Source organism: Lissotriton vulgaris, chromosome 8 (assembly GCF_964263255.1).
Source record: "Lissotriton vulgaris chromosome 8, aLisVul1.2, whole genome shotgun sequence".
Taxonomy (NCBI): domain Eukaryota; kingdom Metazoa; phylum Chordata; class Amphibia; order Caudata; family Salamandridae; genus Lissotriton; species Lissotriton vulgaris.
This window is the reverse complement of record NC_141696.1, coordinates 331989588-332013343: the sequence shown is the minus strand read 5'-3', so window position 1 is coordinate 332013343 and position 23756 is coordinate 331989588. Positions and strand designations below refer to the sequence as shown.

The following is a 23756-nucleotide window of genomic DNA, read 5'->3' as shown; positions in this document are numbered from 1 at the left end:
ATCACTCTTCCCATGCTAATTGGATTGCCATACATCAATCAAGTTCAAATCTGCCATTTCTGCTATTATGGAGGGAGGAGCAGGCGTGCTATGCCACTGAGAGGCAGACCTATCAGTATCATGGTTGAGCACCACATTATAATCGCTGCCCATCACCAAATCGATGTGGATTGAAATGTTCTTAATCTTCATTAGGGCCATAGGTCATATAGTGTGTCCTCCCATCCCACCATCCTTCCCACTCATTTCTGTATGTGGAATCAAGATCACATTGGATACCAGCTCAATCCACCTTAATAACCCCTCTAACCTTGTATGAGGTCGTGGCATGTTTTTGTATAGGGTAGTATCAGGATCTAAAATGTTTGGTATCAGAGGACACAAGATGGGTCTCTTTTAGTAGGACAACATCCGCACCTTTCAAATGAAGCAATTGTAATAGAGCCTTATACTTCACTGGGGAGTTCAGCCCCTGAGTGTTTCAGTGTTAAAACCTTTAGTGTTGGGTTCCTATCCAAGCTTGTTTTCTGGCGATAGGGACGTTGCTAGTCTTAAATATCTTGATGCCATCTATGAAAACAAGGTCTTTACACACACCTTCCATAAATGATTTTCTAAAAAGTCATTTCGATTTCGGCACTGGCATTGTTCCCTAGTGTTCCTCCCCCCATTGTTTACTCTCGACTTGGTGTCAAATAGATAGCGTGGTTACCACGGCAACTAGCAGTAGTTTAGCATAGACATGCTGCATCATATTGCTCTCAAAATGTAAACACAATAACAATATAACAATAATAAACTATGTACAAATAGAGTTGACCTCACCAGAAGTTGTTGTGTCAGCTTCTAGGCTGTGCAGGCCTAGGCTGTTGTTAATAATCTTAATATGCCAAACATAGCACGATGAAAGGGATGAACCAACATTTTTATCCCCTAATCAATAGTCTCGCAAAGTCCCTTTCAACAAAATATTTTCTAGATCCAGTGTGTAGAGTATGTGAAAGACCGATCACCTTCTTTTGCAGTACTCACATTTCTTCTGAATTGCTTTTCTGGGTGTATCTTTCCAATGTGAGTCTCTCATGGAGGGTTCAACTTAGCATTACTGTCCTGGGGGGTCGTCTCATTGGTTCTTATTCTTTGCCTTTCCTTTGGCTCTCCTAGATTGTTGTCTCTGCCAGGTTGGATTTAACTCTCCTCTCTCTAGTTGAGACCTTGATTGGCTGTCATTCAGCAGGAGCATCATTTTAAAGGGGAATCCCCTTTTATACAGGAATACAGGATTTGTTTGACTCGAAGATGGTTGGTTGCAATGCTGAGTAATTTTCTTTTATGTCAGTTAGGACTGGGCTATCCTAAAAAAAAAAAGCAGACCGTAGAGCTTTTGTATAGTGTAGGGTCAGTCTTCCGAGTTACTTTCAGGATCTCTTCCTTAATCTTAAAGAAATGGATGTGAGCCTGCACATCTTTAGTCAACTCCTTTCTAATTTGATATGTATTTGAACATTCTTGAGTCCTTTATCAATACTAGCCTTCTTAGGTTATCCCAGCAGTGACCTGAAGAGCCCCTGTACATACTCTTCCTGCTTATGATCCAGGATCGTTTCAGGTATTCCTCTAACTCCCAAGTTATTGCAGCGTGATCTGTCTTTGCCATCATTAACTCTATCCAGGAGTGTTTCGTTTTGCTTCTCTTAACTCTTTTATACTGATCTCAAGTTTGTCCCTGTGAGGGGCCCCTTCTGCCATTGCCACTTAGTTGACTTACTCTGTATTCCTCCTTTGGTACAGCGCGATTTTGATCTGTCAGTACTTCAGTGAAGTCCTACCGTAAAGTAATTGTTTATTCTTTCAATTCTCCCATTAGAGAATGCCATAGCAGCACGGCCTTTCATATTTTCACCCAGGCTCGTCTCCCTCGATATGTCTGTGGTCTATGGTGTTTGCACAGTCTTTGTTGCTGAGTACCTTCGTTGATTGTCTCCGGATTCTTAGTAGATCTTTAATGGTAGACAATTTCTATTAATTTGGTCCAGTTGATGACTTTACCTCTGGGCGTGATTGCCTTCACTTTCTCTGGCCCCGACAAAAGGGGAGGCTCGTCATTATTGTGAGACATTTTTCAGTTTTTCAGTCCCTTGTTACTGCTACATATTAGCTAACCTTCCCTGGTGTTCTGTCACCCCGGTCTGGGTATTTCTATGTCCTGGTTGTCTTTCCTCTGCCTATCACAGCATTCGCCTTACAGAGGTGGCCTCCAGTTCTGTCTGCAGGATCCCCAGGCCTTTGTTAGTTTCCAGTCACACATTGAAGAATCTCCTTAGACATTTATCATTATTGCCAAACCCAAAAAGGTACGGTTGCATTCTTGTGAAATACACTCTATATAAGATCTTCAGTTGGACTCCTCAAAAACCTGTTTGTTTGGACATTTGCTGTGGGTACACTAATGTACCTTTCCAACCTGAGTGTAAATTATACCTATATTGTTTCCCTCAACTGAATTTCAATACGTCTGGAATGCTATATCATTCAATTATTGTATGCCAGAGCAATTGCATTTCTTTTCATTCATGTCTAGGGTAGTGTACTTTCTAGTGGTGTTTTCTCCAGTACATAACCTGTTTAGGGACATCCTTGCATAAAACCTGTATGAACCTGCAAATCATTAAAGGTTTGGGATTTCTTAAGAGCAAAGTCAAATTAAAATTATTCATAAGTCTTACTTCCCTAAGAACTCCCAGACCTCCTCTGGGGAAGGAAGATGCCTATGAATTCCATCTTTTAAAGTCCACCAGGAGAGGAGTGGCAATGATGAAAATGCATATAGCTCTGTCCTCAGGGAGCTCACACTACAGGGTACTTTCATCTCAACTAAATGAGTACGAAGTGAGTCAAGAGGGATGGGATCTAATCCCCTGGTAAGACGAAGCAACTGTGCGTTTATAGACACAAGCTCCAGAGGATCTTGGATAGAGTTATAGCTCAAAAAGAACATCATGGGTTGGAGGCATCCTATTACCCATGTATAAAACCCAGGATGGTGCCGAACATGCTGAAGAGAATTTAGGGCAAGGCAAAGGATCTAGGTGAGCGCTAGTCCCAGCTCACTTGGCTTGACAGAAGCTTGTCTCGGGGTCCCTCACCCTCATCCCCTGGGGAAGAGGAAGAACTCAGGCACAGCCAGCACACTAACGGAGAGGTCCCTGGTGAGACGATGTCTGAGGAATTTGGCAGAGCCCAGATGTGTAAGCAGATCAGACTCACTGGGGGAGGAAGTACCACGAGGGCGGCCCCTGGGTTTATGAGTGGGACGGTCAAGTCAGGTATGCCTTATCATTATGGGAAAATGAACATTTACTTGATTGGACCCTAGCAGGAGCTCAAAGGAGCTGCAGAATAAAGTCAGTTTGGGCCTGCTGGTATGACAGGAGTTGTTCGGGGTACAGTGGGTTAGTTCCGAAATTGATTTATAAAACTGATGTTCTACTAGCATTTTAGGTAGTGTTAGGAAATCGTAATCATTCAGACAGAAACAATGCTGGGGCCAAGAGTTTGGTTTTGGAAATCCGACTAGACCAATCGTTTATTTTGCCGATCTACTAAGGTACATATTTGTCTTATTTTTTGAAAGCTACCCTGTTTCAGAAAATTGTGGAATCCAATAACTGAGCAGTATTTTAACAAAAAATTTTTTTTTTTAGAACATTGGCTATTATTAAGCCTGATGCTGCTGCCAAGATGGGACCAATAATTGAAATGATTTTATGCGCAGATCTGACTATAACTAAAATGAAAATGGTGGCATTGACAAGGTTAGTCCAAATCTAACATTTACTCTACAGCGTCATTTCGACATCTCTTTTACAACTTTTATAAACTCAATGTATATACATGGTCACGGTGTGTAAGTATCGCTGAAATGTGATGGGAAATACCTAACTATGCATATTACCTATTTTAACATGCAGAGAAGACAAAGCTTTATAATTGTCATGTATCAGGGCCGGACTTGCACTCAAAACCATCCCATCCCATACAAAGATATTTAAACCAGACTCAATGGCAGACAATGATTATAAAAATGAAAATTAAAAAACACTTACCTGCGACACGTCAAACTCCAACACCTTCCTCGCTGCACGCCTTTCTCCTGCAGCGCGAGCTCTTGAGAAGTGCCTTAACCAATCCTAGCTCTGCTCTCATGCTGTGAGATCAGTGCCCTGATTGGAGGGAGCAGCCTCACTCGCCGCTCCCAAGGACATTTCCTCTATTTAGAGGTTTCGAAGTACGCATGTCTGGCTGGCAATAGCAATATGAACAGCTTAAAAGACATACACACTTTGCTTCAGGACAGGGCAATATTGAAAAATAAAATGCTAATAAACCAACTTTATTACCATTTTATTTTTTAATTCTGAGGCACACAGGGGCATTTTAACCAGTGGGGCGACACTCCTTCACTCAAACGGAGGAGCATCCCCTGGATCAACTCCCACGAAACTAGTGAGAACTGCCAATATTTCATAGTTGCCACTGCAGACCAGAGTCTCAGTTGAGGCTGTATACCATATAAATGCAAAATAAAAGCATCAATCACACTGTTGGCCAATAAGTTGAAGATGTTGAGTGGGTGTCACCTACTTTGCAGCTAGGCCACCTTTTCCTAGTGTTCCCTATTTTCAATAAAAGCATGCATCCTGAACTAGTCTTTCTCTTGCCGAGCTCCTAACATATGTAACTTCATTCTGCCCCTAGCCGCCTTTCTTTCCACTTTCAGAAGAGAACCAAACCACTTTCCTTTTGCTCAATTGCCACCAATCGATTTCGTAGTACCTGGCCTCCTGTGTGCAATTGAAGTTTTTATTGGGATATTAGGCTGCAATACGCCTGGAGGATGGTATTTTAACCTTTTTCGCCCTCCACTTAGAACAGTTCACTTATACCATTGTACATTTTTGTTATGCTATCATATCGAGGGTATTTAGAATCAGACATTATATATCACTGCATATTATTATTGAAATGTCGCATAGATTTTATCGTGTGGTTTTGGGACACCTGGCTTATTTACTGTTATTGTTTATATTTTCTGCTTAGCTTGGTTTCATTCATAATGCTCTCTGATAATCTAGGGTTTTGTACATGCTATATAACAATCATCTGTAGATATATAAACAGCACATCACAACCAGTACTACACAGTATAATCACTTCCCAGTCAAGTGTTGATCAGTATTAAAAAGCAAGACTTTTACTTGCACAACATACAGAAAATGCAAACGAATGGGCCAGAAATATAGACAAGGATAGTGCGAACAACAACATGGAATAAAGTTGAAAAGAGTCCCCTGTGTTGGGAAGAGATAAGGGTTTGTGATTGTTACTTTAGTGTTGGTCAGGAACACTGTGCTCAACAAGGGGTCTTAACCCCTTCCATGCTGATGACGGCCCCCAACCGCCATGCATCACGGTGGGCATGTGCTGATGACGGCTGGGGGCTAAATGAACCCGCCCACTCATTAAAACGGCCGCACAGGCGCAGAATCGCGGCCGCGCCCAAGGGGTTAAAGTCCATTATTTTCCACGGAAAAGGACTCTCTTCGGAGGTCTAGTGCAATCTTCCCTTCTGACTCATCTCTGCCCCAACTACCATGTATCCGTATGAATCTTAAAATCTGCCATGAACGCTTTGATTAGGAGGCACCCCTTTGATGTGAGGGTTCAGGAAGGTTAGGGATTCACAAATCTTCTTCTAAGGAGACTGAAGGATGAATATATCTCTAAAGCTTTTGGTGATGAGTTTCATTTGGAGATAGGAATCTGAAACAACGAAGGTGACTCGGCGCCCAGACAACTTAAAAGATTCCTAATCAATACTAGTTTTCATAATAGAATACTAGAATCTGTGGGATAAGGGTAACTTATTTGTGTCCAGTAAAGCAAACGGGCCTTTAGTGTTGGAAAAGAAAGGTAATGTAAGTTGTCGCCTACGGAGTACAGTATAGAAATATTGTCTCTAGAGATGTACTGGTGCACCCTCATGAGCGAGTCTTTAGTGATGCTACGATTCTGGGAGTTCTGCCTTGTAACACGATAGTCAGGTAGAGATCTCTTCTCGCAGGGCCCTCAAAGGGGGCCAGAGGCATACCAGTGCTAGAGCACTGGGCCGGTCTTACCATTTATTCTGCGATTAAACTTTTTAGTTGCTTGAGAGGTAAAGGGAAATTAATATCAATCTAATAATCCAATTTACAGTGTAGCCCATTTGGCCACACATTAAGGACCAGGAATCAGTAAGTAATGTTAAGCAGGTTTTATTACAAATTAGGGGCCAAACTGATGTATTTGAACTTACTGTTAAGATACAAAATCACCAAAGGTAAACAGAGACATCAAATGAAATTAAGTCTTTGTAGCATAAGGCATACTTGAAATTCGGTTGCAGCAATACAAAAGATAAGAAAGAAGATCTGATGGTCAGTGTGCAGGGTTTGATCCTCCTGTCTGTGCACAAATAAATTTAACGTCACCTAAATTAGTCATCAACTAAAGTTGGGAAACTAGAGAAAACTGGTTAAATCAGGGATAGCAGGAAGGTGTCCGCTTAGTGGCGACTTCAGTAAAAGTTCTCCAAATTGGGGCAATGCACAGCATAAAGCCATACAATGGAAATATGAGCTGAGAGGTCTGTACCTCTCTGAGTCCAAAGGGTATCTGCTCTTAAGACTAAAATGGAGAACACCAATTAAACCCACAGAATATTCGAGAATTACACATCATTGATTCCAGTAGTTGTCTGCCTTCTCACAGTACAAATTGTCAACTTCACTCGGTTTTGCCATCCTATGAGTTGAACTTCAGGATGACCTTGGATATCTCCCTGCTTCTGATATGACATGGATAGGAAGGAGTCTTCTCTTAGTTCGTTAGCACCTCTCACTCTTGCCAAAAGTTCTCCTCCAAGACCTCACTATCTCTGACATAATATGCCCAATACAGACTATGAAATTATGTGAACGCACCTGCAAAGAAAGAACATTTCAGGGCAAGCAAAACTTTAACATTGAAGGATAAACATTAGCGGCCACATTCTTAAGGCCTTTGACTAAGCTCACTTAGTAAGACACTCAGTGTACACTTTAAATACATGATTATAGGTGCACCTAAGATTATAGAATAAATGCAAAACGTTAATAACTTAATACACAAGTACATAAGAATGAAATTCCATTAAAAGCAGAATAACTTGAAATGCACAAATGTAAATGTGAACAAGAACTACAATTTGTAACATTATAATCCAAAAATATTAGAGCACACACCTATATGAATGACTGCTTTCTACAGTGAATACACTCCATCAGTATGTTTGGTGCTCCACTTTACATTAATATGGTTAAGGCACACAGTAAATATATTGTGCTAATGCATGTAAGTATTGTTCCTCTAGAATTTATAGCATGGAGCTTAAATTGTGCATTTCGAGTCCCCCCTGATGGCGAATTTAGCCATCACAATCAAGATATAGATCTTATCAGATGGACCAGTTGAAACCTTGTAGTTTTCCCTATTTTTCATCTAGACTCCTCCAGACGTTTCATGTCATAGTATTTACACTGACTCTCCTCTAACTCTACATCCCCTCTCTTCCAGTTCACTCCCTGTCATGCTTTTATACACTCATTTCGCTCAAAGATCACTACTAAGAATATCACACAAAGGGCGATTATCACAAGAGGTTTCAAACCATTTACCCTCTGAAGCAAATCCACTTCCAATGTCTTCATAGGCACCTGTTGCTTCCAACGCTTTTAAATCTTTCTTTAGATCAATGATCTTCTTAATTTATTTTATTAAGTCCTTACTGTTGTCCGGGATGTATTGCTGGACCTTTAACATCCAACAGACTCCGCCCTCTTTTGCAAGAAGTATGTCTAACACAAGTCTATTCTGCAAAACCATGGATCTGCAAAACCATTTCAGTATCAACAAGTAATAAAGCTCCTGCAGTACTAGTGGACAACTTGTCAACTACAGTAAAACAAGTTTCTAATCTTCATATCATTCAGCATCAACCCTACAGATGGAATCTTTGCACCAACAATATCTCCTACAATTTCACTAGCACTAGCTCCTCGCATGGGTCTGGAATTCTGTTCCCACATAGGATCATCGAAATGTTCAATATGATACATCTTTGGAAAGAAGTGTACCAGACCATTTCCTGGGCAATTTGAAATAGGCATACTCTCCACAAATAAAATAAACGCCAGGAATCACGGGATCGTTTCCATCTAAAAATAGTTCCCAATTCCCTCTAACTTGAAATGTGGGGTAGCATTAATTCTTTCTCACAAATCGAACGCCATATTCATTCTTGTCATTCTGCACACATAATTTCCCGGTATATTGCCAAGCTAAAGCTTATGCGGCCTGATTTTCTGCTGCTGGAGTCTTATGTCCTTTGGTTCACCACCTTAAGGCATCAGTGCCTGTTTCAAGGACCTTTTTCATAACCTCCTCCACACTATCTTCATCTGATAGTGGTGAAGGACAGGCCGCTTCGAGTTCTAGTTTTGTCTGCTCTTCCCATTTGCTTACCCTTTTCCCATAGTAAATTGCACAATTTGCAGCTTTCAACTCTCTGTTCTTCCTGAGGCCTTCACATTAGCCTCCCACACCTCTGACTACACTTTAATCATCAATGTTAAAAACACTAATATTATCTGATTCCCCTCTTCCCCTTTCCACCATTTCAGACCTGTATGAAAGGATCTCTGTACCCCCCAACACACAACTGACATCTATCTAGCTACAACAGCATTTTTACTAACTGAATGGGCCATGGTTTATTGTTAAGATGATCTAGATATTGGAGGATTCAGGATAGAAATGAGGAGAGGTCCCCAGTTGCTGTGTCATCTGCTCTGTCATAAGCCAAATGGGATTGGGTCATCTGGGTCACGGTGGTGGCATACCTCCTATGCAAAATGGGTATGGTTATCTCTCTAAATAGGGTCTGGTCTGTGCTGCCACTGACCCTGTAGGACTTAACCTCCCATTTAATCCTAGTAGACAAGCGGTTGGATTGGGAGATTTCTCTTGCTGTGTAACACCTTGTCTCTGACGCCACTTTCTTCATATTACTGGGTTTTCCAGGTGATCCTAGTGGTCTGGCAACACTGGGGAGTTTAAGGAATATGGCTTCTACTTCTTCTGGAGTGACAGCCCGCGCTTTATAAATAACCAATTAAACTCAAAGTAGTACTTGTAGGCTGCAAGTGTCCGAACATGACAAAGCCATCTGGGGCAGCCTGGTAGTCTAGGATTTTAGTAAGCGGTGGGACTCTCTAGGTAATAGTACCCTGTCTATACAGTCTTGTCGTCTACAAAACGTCTAGGGCAACTCTCTGATGTGAATTATTACTAAAGAGCAACAGTGATGTGCTGCTTGTAACTGTGCTATGCAGGTTACTCTGGTAGATATGATGGCGTGTACTAGAAGGTGTTGTATGAGCTTCAGGTGGCTTTTGAAGAGTGTCTCTGGTGCAACTTGGTCTAGTGGATGTGTGCCCAGATTTCCTGTTTGAGCTAGTGATCCCAGGCCCTGCCACCAAAAACTCCTGATACTTTGCTTCATGGACATCTTTAGGGCCCGAAGTTAGGAGCAGTCTGTGTTATCCACCTCTATGAGTACATCCTTCTGTTTATTTCATTATGATTGCATTTACATAACATTTCAAGCCTTCATGAAGTGTCCAAGTGCATTTGCAGACTAGTGTATGTTTATGAAAAATCTTGATTTAAGTATTAACTTTGGTAAATCCCACGTCATGGTGGTGGGCCATAAAGTGAAGGCCAAAAAAAATGTGATGACATTGCACTGTAATGGACATAAGTTGTCAAGAGTCCCCAGATTTCCCTACTTGGGGGTTGTTTTTGATGAATGTTCTACGTGGCACCCTCAAATGTTGGAGAAAAAAAAAGCCCTGGCACGCTCTATTTCTGCGGTGCTGGGCTTTTCACGTAAATTAGGGGTGAAGCACTTTGAGGCAGTTTTAAAAGTATATGCTGCTAAATGTATAGCCATTGCTATGTATGGTGGAGACCTGTGGGGCTTTAGGCCAGCTACATCGCTCCAGGTTACGGAAGATAACTTTTTAAAAACGCTTCTTTCCCTCCCAAAATCCACGGCAAGCTTCATAGTTCATCAGGAATGCGGCGTGGACTATTTGGAGGATCGAATCGCCATGGCCCCCCTTTTAAAATGGATATCAGTCTGGCTTAATCTAGAACTTGAAGTGAATCACGAAATCTTAAAGGACTGCCTAATGCTAGATCACTGGGAAAAGATCCCTTGGTTGAAATATGTACAACAAATGTGTGAAAAATTGGGTCGGCCTGAATTGTTGAACAAACCTTCCAGCCTGGTGAAAGGCGACTTGAAATGGGTTAAAAACACTTTTTTGCTGAACAGAGGAATGGACAGAGAAGGTAGGGAGCTGATAAAGCCCTCTGTCAGGACCCTTCAATTGATTGTTTCCTCTGACCATGACCCGGAACTTTACCTTAAGGTCGTTAACAACTCCAACCATAGGTATCTTTTAACTAAGTTCCGATTGAACAAATTCCATTTATTAATTTCTGGCCACCCTGGCTGGACCAGGGGCACGGATCTAGATCTGTGCAAATGTGACGGTTGTTCAATTATGGATACTGCCCACTTTCTGTTTTTCTGTGATCACTTTAAAGGCATTAGGAAAAAGTTCATTATACCCCTGTTAAAAGGGAAAGGATTTAGGCAAGTGAAGCCAGCTTTGCTGTACCTTCAACTTTTAGCGGAAATTTGGGAAATCTATAATGTGGCTAAATTTTTAACCATAGCGGTGAGACTCAGTAAAAAGATCACTTGGTCCTAGACGATTCTTCACAAATGTTGACCATTGTAACCTGAATCAAGTTTTTTAAATTCTTAATCCTTCATAATGATTTCTATTTTAACTATTGATCATTGTATATGCTGTTGTTTTTAATTTTTTGCCCTCGTGTGATGCATATCTTAGTGGGTACTCCCTCCCTTTTTATGCTGTATTTTATCATTGTTATGCTGTGGACCTTTTTTCTTTTATGTCTGTGTACTTTTATGGTTTTTGTAAAATGAACCGAATAAAGTATTTCTTGACTTGACTAGTTTATGTCTTGTGGGTAACATAGGTGGTATTTGATATTGTGGGGAAGGACCAGATTTGTGCTCATATCATGTTTTTATTGCTGTGCCTCTAAGTAAATCTGAAGCAAAGATAAGTAACACTAAAACATTAGTTGTTATAGTGTGGGTGGAAAAGAAATGTGTGAGTGTGTTGTGCCTATGTGGGAAGTGTTTGGTGATGTGTATAATGGCAGATGCTTTTCTTACTGTAACCACAGTCTTGTATCTGCACCTATGGATGAGTGTTGGTTGAGGTAGAGTATGAGAAAAAACTCAGCCATGCATGCATATACTTACCCTCAATGGAGATGTCTGTGGCATCTAGTTTTTCTCAGTTGACTATGGCAGTTAGGATCAAGTGTAGTATATGCTGTGAAATACACTCTGGTGTAAGAGGAGCAACTCATACCAATATGTATTATCTATGGAGTCTTAAACTTATCTTAGGAGTGATGGTTGTTACCAATAGAAATGGACTTTATATGACCCACGATCATATTTGCTCTGATGTGCCTATCATGGAGTGAAACCAGAGAAGGGATTACTGTGGGCTGAGCAAGGTATGAGATTTGTTGATTCCTCGTAAGTCTAGCATAGGTCCACCCACATTAACGGGTATTACTTGGCCATTGAGTGCAGACCCAAAATACTTTTCTTGTTAGGTTTCTCCTGGTAGGTCCATCTAGGTGTAATGATCAATCCACAGTAATAGGCATTGTAAAATCAGTATTGGTATGTGTTACGAAGGTTAGTCCAGGAGTACCAGATGATCATTTCTACAGTTGACAGGCAAGAGTAGCTCAGCCACATGAAGTGTGGCATTTGGGCAGAGAAAGAGCACTTGCTAGTTCTATCAGCACTGCAGATTATCTTATGTTCGCTGCAAGAGTTCCAGAGTTTAGTAACTTATACAGAGAAGGACGTCCCTCCAATGCACTCCTTCTGATATGTAGGGATGTTCTGCAGCCTGTAGAGGGGTGTTCTCTTCTGTGTTTATCTTTTAAGCTTTATTTGGGTGAACGATGTGGCTCTGGCATTTATGGCCCTATGAGTCACCCACAGCGTCTTTAAAGCTGAGCTTTTGATGGTGGTTAGCCAGTAAAGTGCTTTTAGAGCCTGTGAGATGTGGTTGTGTAGACAGGTAATAGTTGTCATTTTTATGAAGATCAGGATTCTTTGGAATCATCATAGCAAAGACAGTGAGATGCCCTTGTAACATCTGTTTGCATAGTCAAGACTTGACATAATGAGAGAAGTGGTTCCCTGGAGTTTCCGTGGCAATCATGGGTAAAGGAAGATCCATCTCAGGCTATGTATACTGTAGAAAGTTCTTCTTGTTAGTTGGTTTACTTGATAAACAAGGAATAGCATGGAGTCCATGTTCACCTCCAGATTCTCACTTTTGTCAACTTGTTTGATCTTGATCCAAGTTCCTGGGGCCAAACGGAAATCTTGGATCCTAAGATGGTTAGTCAACATCCATTGAGACATATGTTGAAGAGATGCGGGCAGTCAGTGATCCATGAGGTACACCTGTCTTGATGCTGAAAGGCGCTAATGTTGATGCTGGAAGTGAGGTGATGCTTCATCTTTTGCAAAGTTAGGAGATGCAATCTATGGTATTCATCTTCTGCACTTTGCATCAGTTTTCCATGGAACAGCCTATTTGAGATTGGTTTGCATTTGACTTTGTCTGTTGCTTTGAGGTGGTACTTCTTGATGATTGATCAAATGTAGTATAACATTAGTTTTCGTGGAAAGATGGAAAGAGATAGGAAGCTGGTGACAATGTGCAGTGGTTGTCAATAGTTGGGTGTCATCCTCTAGTCTTCACCAGTTCTTGGACTTATGGGACTTCCAGTCGCTCAAAGCAAGCAAATATTGGTGTAGGTTGGCTGATGTTATTGTCCTGATGATCCTGATTATCCTGATGAAAAGCATGTACTAAGCTCATCCCGTCCCTCTCTGAAGACCCCAACAGCACCTAAAACAACTTCAAACGATGCATGACAGAGGTTGCCGCCTGGAAGCGCACCAACTGCCTGAAGCTCTACACAGAGAAAACAGAAGTCCTGATCTTCGGTTCCAGCAATTCTACCTGGGCATCACCTGGCGGCCTGCCAAGCTGAGACCCACCCCCACACCCTGTGACCAGGCAAAAAAACTGGGCATAATCCTGCACACTGACCTTGCCATGACACCCCAAATCAACAGTGTCACCTCCGCCTGCTTCAACATCCTCTGCATGCTCTTGAAGATCTTCAACTGGCTTCCCAAAGGCAGCTGGAAGACCGTTCCCCAGGCCCTGGTCATGAGCAGACAGGACTACAGCAACACCCTCTACTTTGGCATCTCCTCCCACCTCACACACAAGCTGCAAATCCTCCAGAACGCCGCAGCAAGACTGGTACTCGGCCTCCCTCGCTGTACCCACATCTCACCTCACCTCCGTGAACTTCTTTGGCTCCCCATCCCAAAAAGTTGCCAGTTCAAGATACTCACCTACTCCTACAAGGCACTGTACAAGACAGGCCGCATTCCTCAGTCACTGTCTCCATTTTCACCGACCATCCCAGAACCTCCACTCGGCCTCCCTGGCTCCTACACACACCCCACATCCGTAGGAGCAAAACTGGAGTCTGACGATTCTACTACTTTGCAGCAAAGACCAGGAACACCCTCCCCCAGAACATTAGAGCAGCTACCACAATCCTGAATTTTTGTAGGAGACTGAAGACCTAGCTGTTCGAATAAATCTACGTCTCTCCGCACCTACTCAGCATCTGGATACCCTTGCAGGTGATTATTCACGCTCTACAAGTCCACATTGCTTTTTAATACAATTTTAACAAATGCTGCATTATCTGGGGCACTTTCGAACTCACCTGGATACCCTCAGCTGTCCCGCAGCCGATTTTGGGGCTGTTGTGAGACGCTGTTGGGAACAACGCCATCTTGGGTGAGCCCACGGGTCGCGGACCAGCTGGTCATTCCGCCCCGCCCTCGCCAGCATAAAAGACGCTATTCTGGAGCCCCCCCCTGATTTGCTGATATTCGAGCCCTGAGGCGGAAAGCCGGGGCTTTAGGCCATTGCTTATGTATTTTTGCTGCCACTTTTAAAACCATTTCGCTCTTTTGCACAATTGCTTTTTAATACCATTTTAACAACTGCTGCATTATCTGGGGCACTTTCGAACTCACCTGGATACCCTCCGCTGTCCCGCAGCCGATTTTGGGGCTGTTGTGAGACGCTGTCGGGAACGACGCCATCTTGGGTGAGGCCACGGGTCGCGGACCAGCTGGTCATTCCGCCCCGCCCTCGCCAGCATAAAAGACGCTATTCTGGAGCCCCCCCTGATTTGCTGCTATTCGAGCCCTGAGGCGGAAAGCCGGGGCTTTAGGCCATTGCTTATGTATTTTTGCTGCCACTTTTAAAACCATTTCGCTCTTTTTCACAGTTGCTTTTTAATACCATTTTAACAACTGCTGCATTATCTGGGGCACTTTCGAACTCACCTGGATACCCTCCGCTGTCCCACAGCCGATTTTGGGGCTGTTGTGAGACGCTGTCGGGAACGACGCCATCTTGGGTGAGGCCACGGGTCGCGGACCAGCTGGTCATTCCGCCCCGCCCTCGCCAGCATAAAAGACGCTATTCTGGAGCCCCCCCTGATTTGCTGCTATTCGAGCCCTGAGGCGGAAAGCCGGGGCTTTAGGCCATTGCTTATGTATTTTTGCTGCCACTTTTAAAACCATTTCGCTCTTTTGCACAATTGCTTTTTAATACAATCTTAACAACTGCTGCATTATCTGGGGCACTTTCGAACTCACCTGGATACCCTCAGCTGTCCCGCAGCCGATTTTGGGGCTGTTGTGAGACGCTGTCGGGAACGACGCCATCTTGGGTGAGGCCACGGGTCGCGGACCAGCGGGTCATTCCGTCCCGCCCTCCTTCGCTCGGGCCCCTCCTTTATTCTCCCTAGTATTTTACGGCAATGATTTCCCGTCCGCGCAGCGGGCGCGCCGGCGGCGCGCCAAAGGCGTGCCCGTCTGCGCCCGTCCGCGCCCAAACGGGCCCAGGGGCCTTATCCCCTGGCCAAACTACCAAGCCACTTTCTAGGATTACTTATAGTGCCAGCCTACTGCGTGCATATAGACCCTATTGTCCCGCAGACTGTTCCACATTTAATTTAACAACTAAGTCATCTCAATCGTGCTGAAACTGCTCTCTGTCGCTCGAGGCACCTTAACTTTGTCATAGTTGTACACCTCAACTGTCGACTGTTTCAAAATCAGTATACAATTTTCTCAGCATGAATTGTTGTTCTGTACCTAAACACAGACGTGAGATTTTTGACCTTTTAAACGAGGAACAACCGGATGCCCTCTTCATTACGGAGTCTTGGCTCCATGAAGGTTCGGGCCCGGATATCGCAGAAGCGCTCCCTACTAACTATGCTATGGTCAGGTGTGATAGGGTGGCCAAAATCGGTGGGGACATTGCTATAATTTTTAAAAATGTGTATCAATGCTTCTTAGACCGTATCAATCTACAAAACTGCGAAGCTACATCTTTTAGACTTGTTCTTCATCCTAAGTTTTCACTAAATGGCATTCTTATTTACCGTTCACCTGGGCCAGTCACTTATTGGGCCACTCATCTGTCCGAGCTTATTGCCTCCCTGTTACCTAATGTTGGCACTCTTGTAGTTGTGGGTGATCTTAACATCCACTTGGATGATCTTAATAATACTGTAGCTAGAACCCTGATCACCGACCTCCAGTCGATGAACGTTATTCTACATAATCATGGTCCCATACACATAGGCGGACATCTTCTAGACCCCATTTTCTCAAATTTGCCTGATTTACAATGCCTTCCGGCTTTACCGGTCCTTTGGTCCGATCATTATATGGTTCATTTTAGAATCTCGGTTCTGACCACCGCAGTTCCACATAGAGGTAACCTTGCGGAAAGGAGCAGGGCATGGAGGAAATTGGATATTGGCTCTCTGAATAAAACTCTTGCCTCCCATCTCCCTTTGGAACTGTTCACACTAGGCAATGTGGAATCCTCTGCTATGCTGATCGATCTTTGGCTAGAAAATGCCATTGATACCGTTCTTCCCATTTCTTCAAAGCAGGGTGTACCTCATAAGATGCCCGCCCCATGGTACACCGAGGCATAAAAAGCTGAGAAATCCCGGTGCAAGAGGCTTGAACGCGTCTGGCGCAAAGACTATTCTCAGCATGCAGCTCAGACTTATAGATTTGCGCTAAAATCTTACCACAAAGCTTGTGCCTCTACCAGGGCCAACTTTGTGACGAAATCCATAACAGATGCCATTGATAACTCCAAGGTCTTGTTTAGCTTGGTGAAAAATCTTGCAGGCTCTTCCACATTAGCTAAAACTCCTCCTTTGACAGACGGGAAATGCGACAAAATCGCCCAGTTTTTCTTAAGCAAGGTGGAGAAGATCCATCAGGACATCTCCATCTGCAACTCTAATAATATGATTACAGCCCTTCCCACTTTGGTAATGAACGCACCACGGCCCATGACCTTCTTTCCCCACCCACTTTTAGTGTGGCCTGAATTACAGCCTGAGGGTCTGCAGGAATCGCTCCGCAATGTAAAACCTGGTTCCCCACTGGACCCCCTCCCTATTTCTGTACTTAGGGCTCTTGACCCCCGGCATTTGGTTAATATCTGCACTGTCCTGAACCTATCACTAAAGACTGCACGGTCCCTGCCATTTGGAAACACGCTATGGTCACGCCACTTTTAAAAAAGCCAACTTCTGATCCCGAACTTCTTGCCAGTTATCGCCCAATTTCATTGTTACCGGCTTTCTCCAAGATCCTGGAGCATCATATCCTCTTTCATCTTACCCAGCATGTGAACTCTAACAGCCTACTTCATCCCTCACAGTCAGGTTTCCGGCCGGGCTTCTCGACAGAGACCACCCTTTTAGGTGTTACTGAAAATCTACGGTCCCTGATCGACAATGGTGAAACGGCCGCGCTGATACTACTCGATCTCAGCGGGGCGTTCGATACCATCTCCCACAAAATCCTTCTTGACGCTTTAGCCACCATGGGCGTGGAAGGACTAGCTTTGGACTGGTTGGCTTCCTTTCTTTCTAAACGCACTTTTCAAATTTTCTCCCAGTCTGCTACTTCAAATACTTATTCATAGCTCCATGTGTCCCTCAGGGTTCTATCCTTAGTCCCTTACTTTTTAATCTTTGTCTCCCCCTTAGCCCATATATCTGATGATGTCGGCCTTACGTTATTCACATATGCCGACGACTCCCAGTTATCTTCTCGCTCACGAATAGTGGCGAGGCCCCCTCCTCCCGCCTTCAGTTTGGTCTTGGAGAAATAGCAAAATGGATGAATCGCAACCTCCTCAAACTGAATGGCGAGAAGACGGAGGTCCTTGTCCTAGGACAGAAGCCAAACCTTTGGACCTCTAGACATTGGTCTGCAAATCTAGGCCCCCCTCCCTGTGCCGGTGGAGAAGGTACGGAATTTGGGTGTAGTCATGGATAAAGGCCTGACAATGCAATGTCAAGTTAGCAAGCTCTCTGCCACATGCTTCACCATTATACGTTGGCTTCGTAAGATCTTGTGGATGCTGCCTGTTGACACAAGAAGGACGGTGGTGGGCGCCTTGGTCACCTCCAGGCTGGACTACGGCAACGTGCTCTACCTGGGGGCGGCCAAGGCTGTCACCCGTCGTCTGCAATTAGTCCAAAATGCCGCAGCGCGCCTTCTCAGCGGTTGCCGCAAAACTGACCATATATCTAATCGCCTCCGGGATCTACACTGGTTAAGGGTCGAGAACCGAGTGAAGTTCAAGGCCCTCACCTATATGCATAGGATCAGGCACAAGGTGGCTCCGAGTTACCTACAGACCCTAGTAAAACCTTACTTTCCTTTCCGCCCCCTTCGCTCCTCCTCTCATTGTCTCTTTTCTGTCCCCAGGATCAAGCTCTCTAGAATGGGAGGCCGCTCCTTTTCTTATTTAGGGCCCAAGTTGTGGAATTCTCTTCCTCTGGCCATTCGGTCCGAGGACAGCATCATATGTTTTCGTAAAGCCGTTAAGACCTGGCTTTTCGATCTATAACCATTTGGTCAATCCATCTTTTTGTTAGCTGCAGTATCTTAGCGCCGGGAGACCCTCACGGGTAGCTGTCGCGCTCTACAAACGTAAATAATAAATAAATAATAAATTACATTATATCTTAGTCTTGGCTTCAGACAGCTGTGAATTAGACTGTTGGCAAGATGACATCCAACATCTTAGCTGTGGCCACAGAGTGATCTTTGATGGTCTAACAGAAATCCCTTGAATTTCTGTGACTACCCTGGCGATTTCCTAAGTGGGGCACTGTAAATGGCAAATGTCTTTTTGCTTTCTTGGTGGAGGTTTTTGTAGAACTGTTGAGTCTTGGTATGTGAGTTTTGTCAAGCATGCTTCTAGATTTCTTCCACTGGTGTTCGATTTCAGCTCCTTCTGATTTTGCTCCTTATAGGTTAGTGTATGATTCTTGGTTGAGGTAGGGAAGAGTTGTTGAAGCCGATGTTCATACCACACAGATGTAGAGGCTGGTACAATTTAGATGGTATTACAAGTTGTGAAAGCTCCATTGTTTGTTGGTGGTTTGTAGGTAAGTAGGAACACACACAAGAAGTTAGCGGTGATGTACAATTGAACAGTAGGGATTTGCAGTCTGTTAAGAGTATAGCTACTGTATTTTTGGTCTTATTTATTTATTTTTTATTTTTTAAAAGACCTTTATTTACCATTTACAGACAGTACACAGCTTCTGGCCTACAACCTCTGGGGCCGGCCGCCACCTTATCTCATGTACGTAGTATGCTCTTGATTACACAGCCCATGTGCCGCCAACCCGGAGGTGCGGCGGCATTATACATTTACGTGTGTAGTTGGTTCGCGATCAGAATGCGGATTCGTGTAGGTCTAATTTTGTATTTTGTAACAATAAACAATATAAACATGAAGTTACCACATTCGGTCTTCAATTCTATAAGAAACGGGTGTATTACCCCATATCGGGCTTTTAATCTCCAAGCGTCTGTTTTATGTGAGCATATCTAAGACCACCTAGATTGCTATTACCGATTTCCTCCACGGTAGGGTGATTCCATATGACGATCAATTGTTACAGAGTAATCCACCCACCCTCCCATCCCCTTCCCACTCATGGTTCTAGTTATGCCTTTGGGACACTACCTTGACCCCCCCCCTATCTCTCTCCCTACTCGTCCTCCCCCTCCTTATCTGATGTCAATGTTTTTTCCTCCTCCAGCGGTTCACATATGTCCCCCCTGAAGACGTTCCATGGGGTCCATATCTTGTTCCATTTGCGTGGGCACGCTCTGCTGGTGTATACTGTCCTTTCTATTATCATGACCCTGTCCATGTTTGAGCACCATTGTGTTAGTGTTGGGGTATCTACCGCACCCCATTTCTGTGCTATGTCGCGTTTAGCTATTATCATACCTATCATGGACCACTGTTGTCTGTGTCTGGAAAGGTCATTGGGCCCCCATACATTGAGCAGGCATTTCCGTGGTTCGGGAACCTGGGATATCCCCAGTGCTTGTGATATGGTACGCATGATTTGTCTCCAGAAATCCCGAATGCGAGGGCATTCCCAGATAGTGTGAAACAACGTCCCCTCTTCTCCACAACCTCGAAGACAATATGGATGTTGTACCCTCTGTATCGTGTGGAGCATCTTCCTCGTATAGTACACCCTATGTAGGATTTTGAGCTGTATAAGTCGAAACTTTGCCGATATGCCCACCTCCTTAGGCCACGCTAGCGCTTCGTTCCATTCGGACTGGTCCATTTCCCCTATGTCCTCCACCCATTTGGCTCTCAGTTTTATTGTTGGATCCGCTAGGTTATTTATCAGTTTGCGATATGTGAGTGACGTCGCCCGCTCTTGCATATAGTCCGTGAGGAGGCGGTCCTCGAGGGGAGATGCCTCTGGGACTTTCGTGCCACGTGGGATGGCTGATAGCAGAGCGTGTCGCGCCTGTATATATCTAAACAATTCCGTGGGCCCCAGCTCATACCGCTGCCGCAGTTGGTCAAAGGGGATCACCGTGTCTTTTTCCCACAGATCTCCCACTTTGGACAGACCAACGTTGTCCCACAGCGTGAAACCCTTACTGCGTCTCAGGTTACCCAGGGCCCGCGTGTCCCACAGTGGGGTGAATTTTGTGATTTTCCCCTTCCATCCCAGTTTTGCCTGTGCTGCATGCCACAGTGATGCAGTAAGCCTTGTGGGCCCCGTGAGTGAGCGCACTTTTCTTTGGTCGTAGAGAGGTGCCAGTATGTTATTGGTGCCCAATTGCTCCCTGTCCGCCCTGTACGCTGGGTCTTCCGGAGGTGCATGTAGCCACTGGTTAATGGGTTTTAGTTGGGCGGCCCAGTAATAGAGTTGCAGGTTCGGCAACGCAATCCCGCCATCATACCACTCCCTGTGCAATTTGGCCTGAGCTATTCGTGCCGGGCGATTGTTCCACATGAGGCCGGCCATCAACGCTGACACCCTCCCAAAGTATCTCGTATCTACTGGGTATGGTGTATTTTCTCCTGCCCTCCTGCCTGATGCAGCTCGAGTTGAGCTTTAGCACTGTAAGCCCTGTTTCAATCTGCCATATCTGAAGTTTTGTATCATTCTATGTTGTGTGTGTATGTCAGTCCAGTTTGTCTCTTTTTTTGTTGACCACATACTGTGATCAGGTCATACAGAAATAATTTAATGTTACCTAGCTGGCACATTACTCAACCCACGGCGGTACACAATATGAGCACTCCTACATAGTGCACCCCTGAGTTTGATGCCAGCATGTCTCTTTCTCATATAGCACGCACTAAGGCCAATATCAGACCTTACTCCATAGATATTCTATCTCCATAGCTAAGAGCACGTTTGCACAAACACATGTAGACACGCTCAGCTCCGATGAAGGCACTGTGCAAAACACCACTGTGGGAAGCCAGAATAATTGCACGAATCCTGCACTCTAGCACTACACTACGTAACAGGATAGTAATTATTTTATTCATTTCCTTTCCTTCCCTACAGGTTTTCAAAGCACCCTCCATTTAAGGTGTGCGTCCCAGAAGTTGATTTTTCTTCTGGTTTTCCAAGGATTTAGGACTGGGTGTGTCTTTTAGGGGGCACATACCACCCACTTCCTTGGTTTTTGGTCCTGAGGAATACCGGGGATTTTCCCCTAATGGTAGAAACATGTCGACCAACACATAAAAAAGAGATAAGTGGACCGTAACTCCCCCACTTTTATCTCAACCAGATCTTTTAATTTTGTCCAGTATCTTTTTTATTAAAACTCTATACTAAAGAATACCAGGACATTTTTAACACTCACATTCTTTTTTGTTTGCACCCCACATTTCACTACCAGCTCCACTGCAGTTGCAGGTGTTGAAGCACACCCGAGTGACGCTAGGCCACTTGGGTGGGCCCCGATGATGAAGCAAGTCACCACCAGGTGGTGAGTGAGGGGTTTCCTAACAAAGGAAAAATTCTTCCTGAGTTTAGACAAGAGCCTTCACATACCCTCATCGGGTAGTACTCCTCCTTTTTTTTTTTTTTTTTTTTTTTTTTTTTTTTTTTTTGATCCTTGACCAGGGAATCAGGAGTATTTCCCGTCCGACGTTCACGGACATAACTCCTTACTCTCCTATTTGTTTTCCAAGTGTTGGGCAGCGCACAGCTGCGAGAGTCTAAGACTTTCTTTTCTTTCAAATTTCACACACAACGGAGTGATCACTACACGAGGATGGCGGAAAATCAGGGTTTATCTTTTTCGACAGAGGAAATAGACTCAATCATGAGCGATCTAAATGCCTTTGCAGATCCCGGCATTAGCAATACCATTTCACAGACATCTGAGTGGGAAAAACTCTCTGAACTCAAACGCAACCGAATCAGGACGATACTCCATGGAACAATTCTCAAAGAGTATGTTACAAACAACATGGCCCCCAAAGGTCTATTAGTGACCAATGCCCCACGGATCTTCTTGGAGGATGAGGAATTTAGAAGGGATTGGGCACTAATAGCTTGGCACTGTACGCATGATTGGATCATGTTGATTTTAAAAACAGCCATAAGACTCTCAGAAAAAATCCAAATAGAAATCCAAAATGTAGAAGGCCAAATAAAAGCTACCATCACAGGGTACAAAAAGAGACTGGATGAAATAAATAAGGAGATCAACGAATATAAGGAAAACCTAACCCAACAGAAGGTCTCAAAATTCCAAAAAGATCTTAAAAAATTCTCTTTTGTCAAGGCCTACCCATACTCTGATAAAGACTACAAAGGAACCAGCGCACAGGACCAAGACTCTGATGCATCCAGTAATGCTTCTCACAGTTCCAACAGCAGTGGTGGCTCAAACAATAGCACCCCGCGACAGAGAAAGAGAGGTGGCTACCAAGGTAATTACCAGTGGCCACAATATAACCAACCCCCTTTCAATCCATACCAACAACCACAACAATTTCCAATGTACGGATGGCAACCCCCCTTCCAGCAATATCCATTTCAACAAAACCAATACCGCCCTCCTTTTCAGAGCAGAGGCAGGCGCGGGAGAGGACGCAACAGAAGGGGCAACACCGTCCATTGGGAGGAAGAGGACAGTGTGAGCAGCAACACCAGGAACAAAACCGCATCCAACAAAGCGGGCCCCAGCAACATGAGGACCTAGTGACCAACCTATCGTCACATGTCTTAACAGACATCGAAAAGAAGGTCCTCAACAAAGGACTAGGATTTGTCCCAACTGCAAATCTTGACAGATTCAAATTACACTGCGAACTAGCAGGATTCTTCAGAAAATTAAAACTCAAAGCGTTCTTTGAGAAAACCAACAAAGAAAACACGGAGGAAATACCTAATGAAACAGGCCTAAAAATCAAGTCAACTTTTGTTCCACCACCACACACCGTTCCTGTGGAGATAAACACATTTGAGCAAGCAGTGTTTAAAGACATAGAGTCCACAAGAATCCCCAAACGCTATCAGAACATCAGTGGAGCAGAGAGAAGAGCTCTATCAGACCTCAAAAGGGACGATACAATCGTCATCAAACCAGCCGACAAAGGCGGAGGGCTAGTGATTATGAACGCCATCGATTACCAACAAGAATGCAGACGATTGTTAGAGGACAGGAACAATTACCTCCCCCTCACCCAGGATCCCACAGATGATCTCAAAAGAGAAATTACGAACTTGGTGGAAGAAGCAGAATATAGAGGCGAAATATCCAAACAGGAAGCGGACTATTTGACCAAGACGGAAGAGAAAATACCATATTTCTACATAGTCCCTAAAATGCACAAGAATAAAAATCCTCCACCTGGGAGACCCATAGTATCCGGAATAGGCTCACTCCTCGAACCATTGTCGAGATTCTGCGACTACTTTTTGAAACCAATTGTACAAGGGACTGCAACCTATTTGAA

At 44.1% G+C, this 23756-nt stretch overlaps 1 protein-coding gene across 1 annotated transcript in view; it reads left to right on the top strand.

Annotated features, from left to right (window-relative positions):
* NME7 (NME/NM23 family member 7) overlaps positions 1-23756 on the top strand; it is an 835246-nt gene that overhangs the window by 397258 nt on the left and 414232 nt on the right. Inside the window, exon 4 of the mRNA XM_086934088.1 lies at positions 3705-3815. Within this exon, the coding sequence (XP_086790214.1) occupies positions 3705-3815 (111 nt within the window). The remainder of the gene's footprint in view (positions 1-3704; positions 3816-23756) is intronic.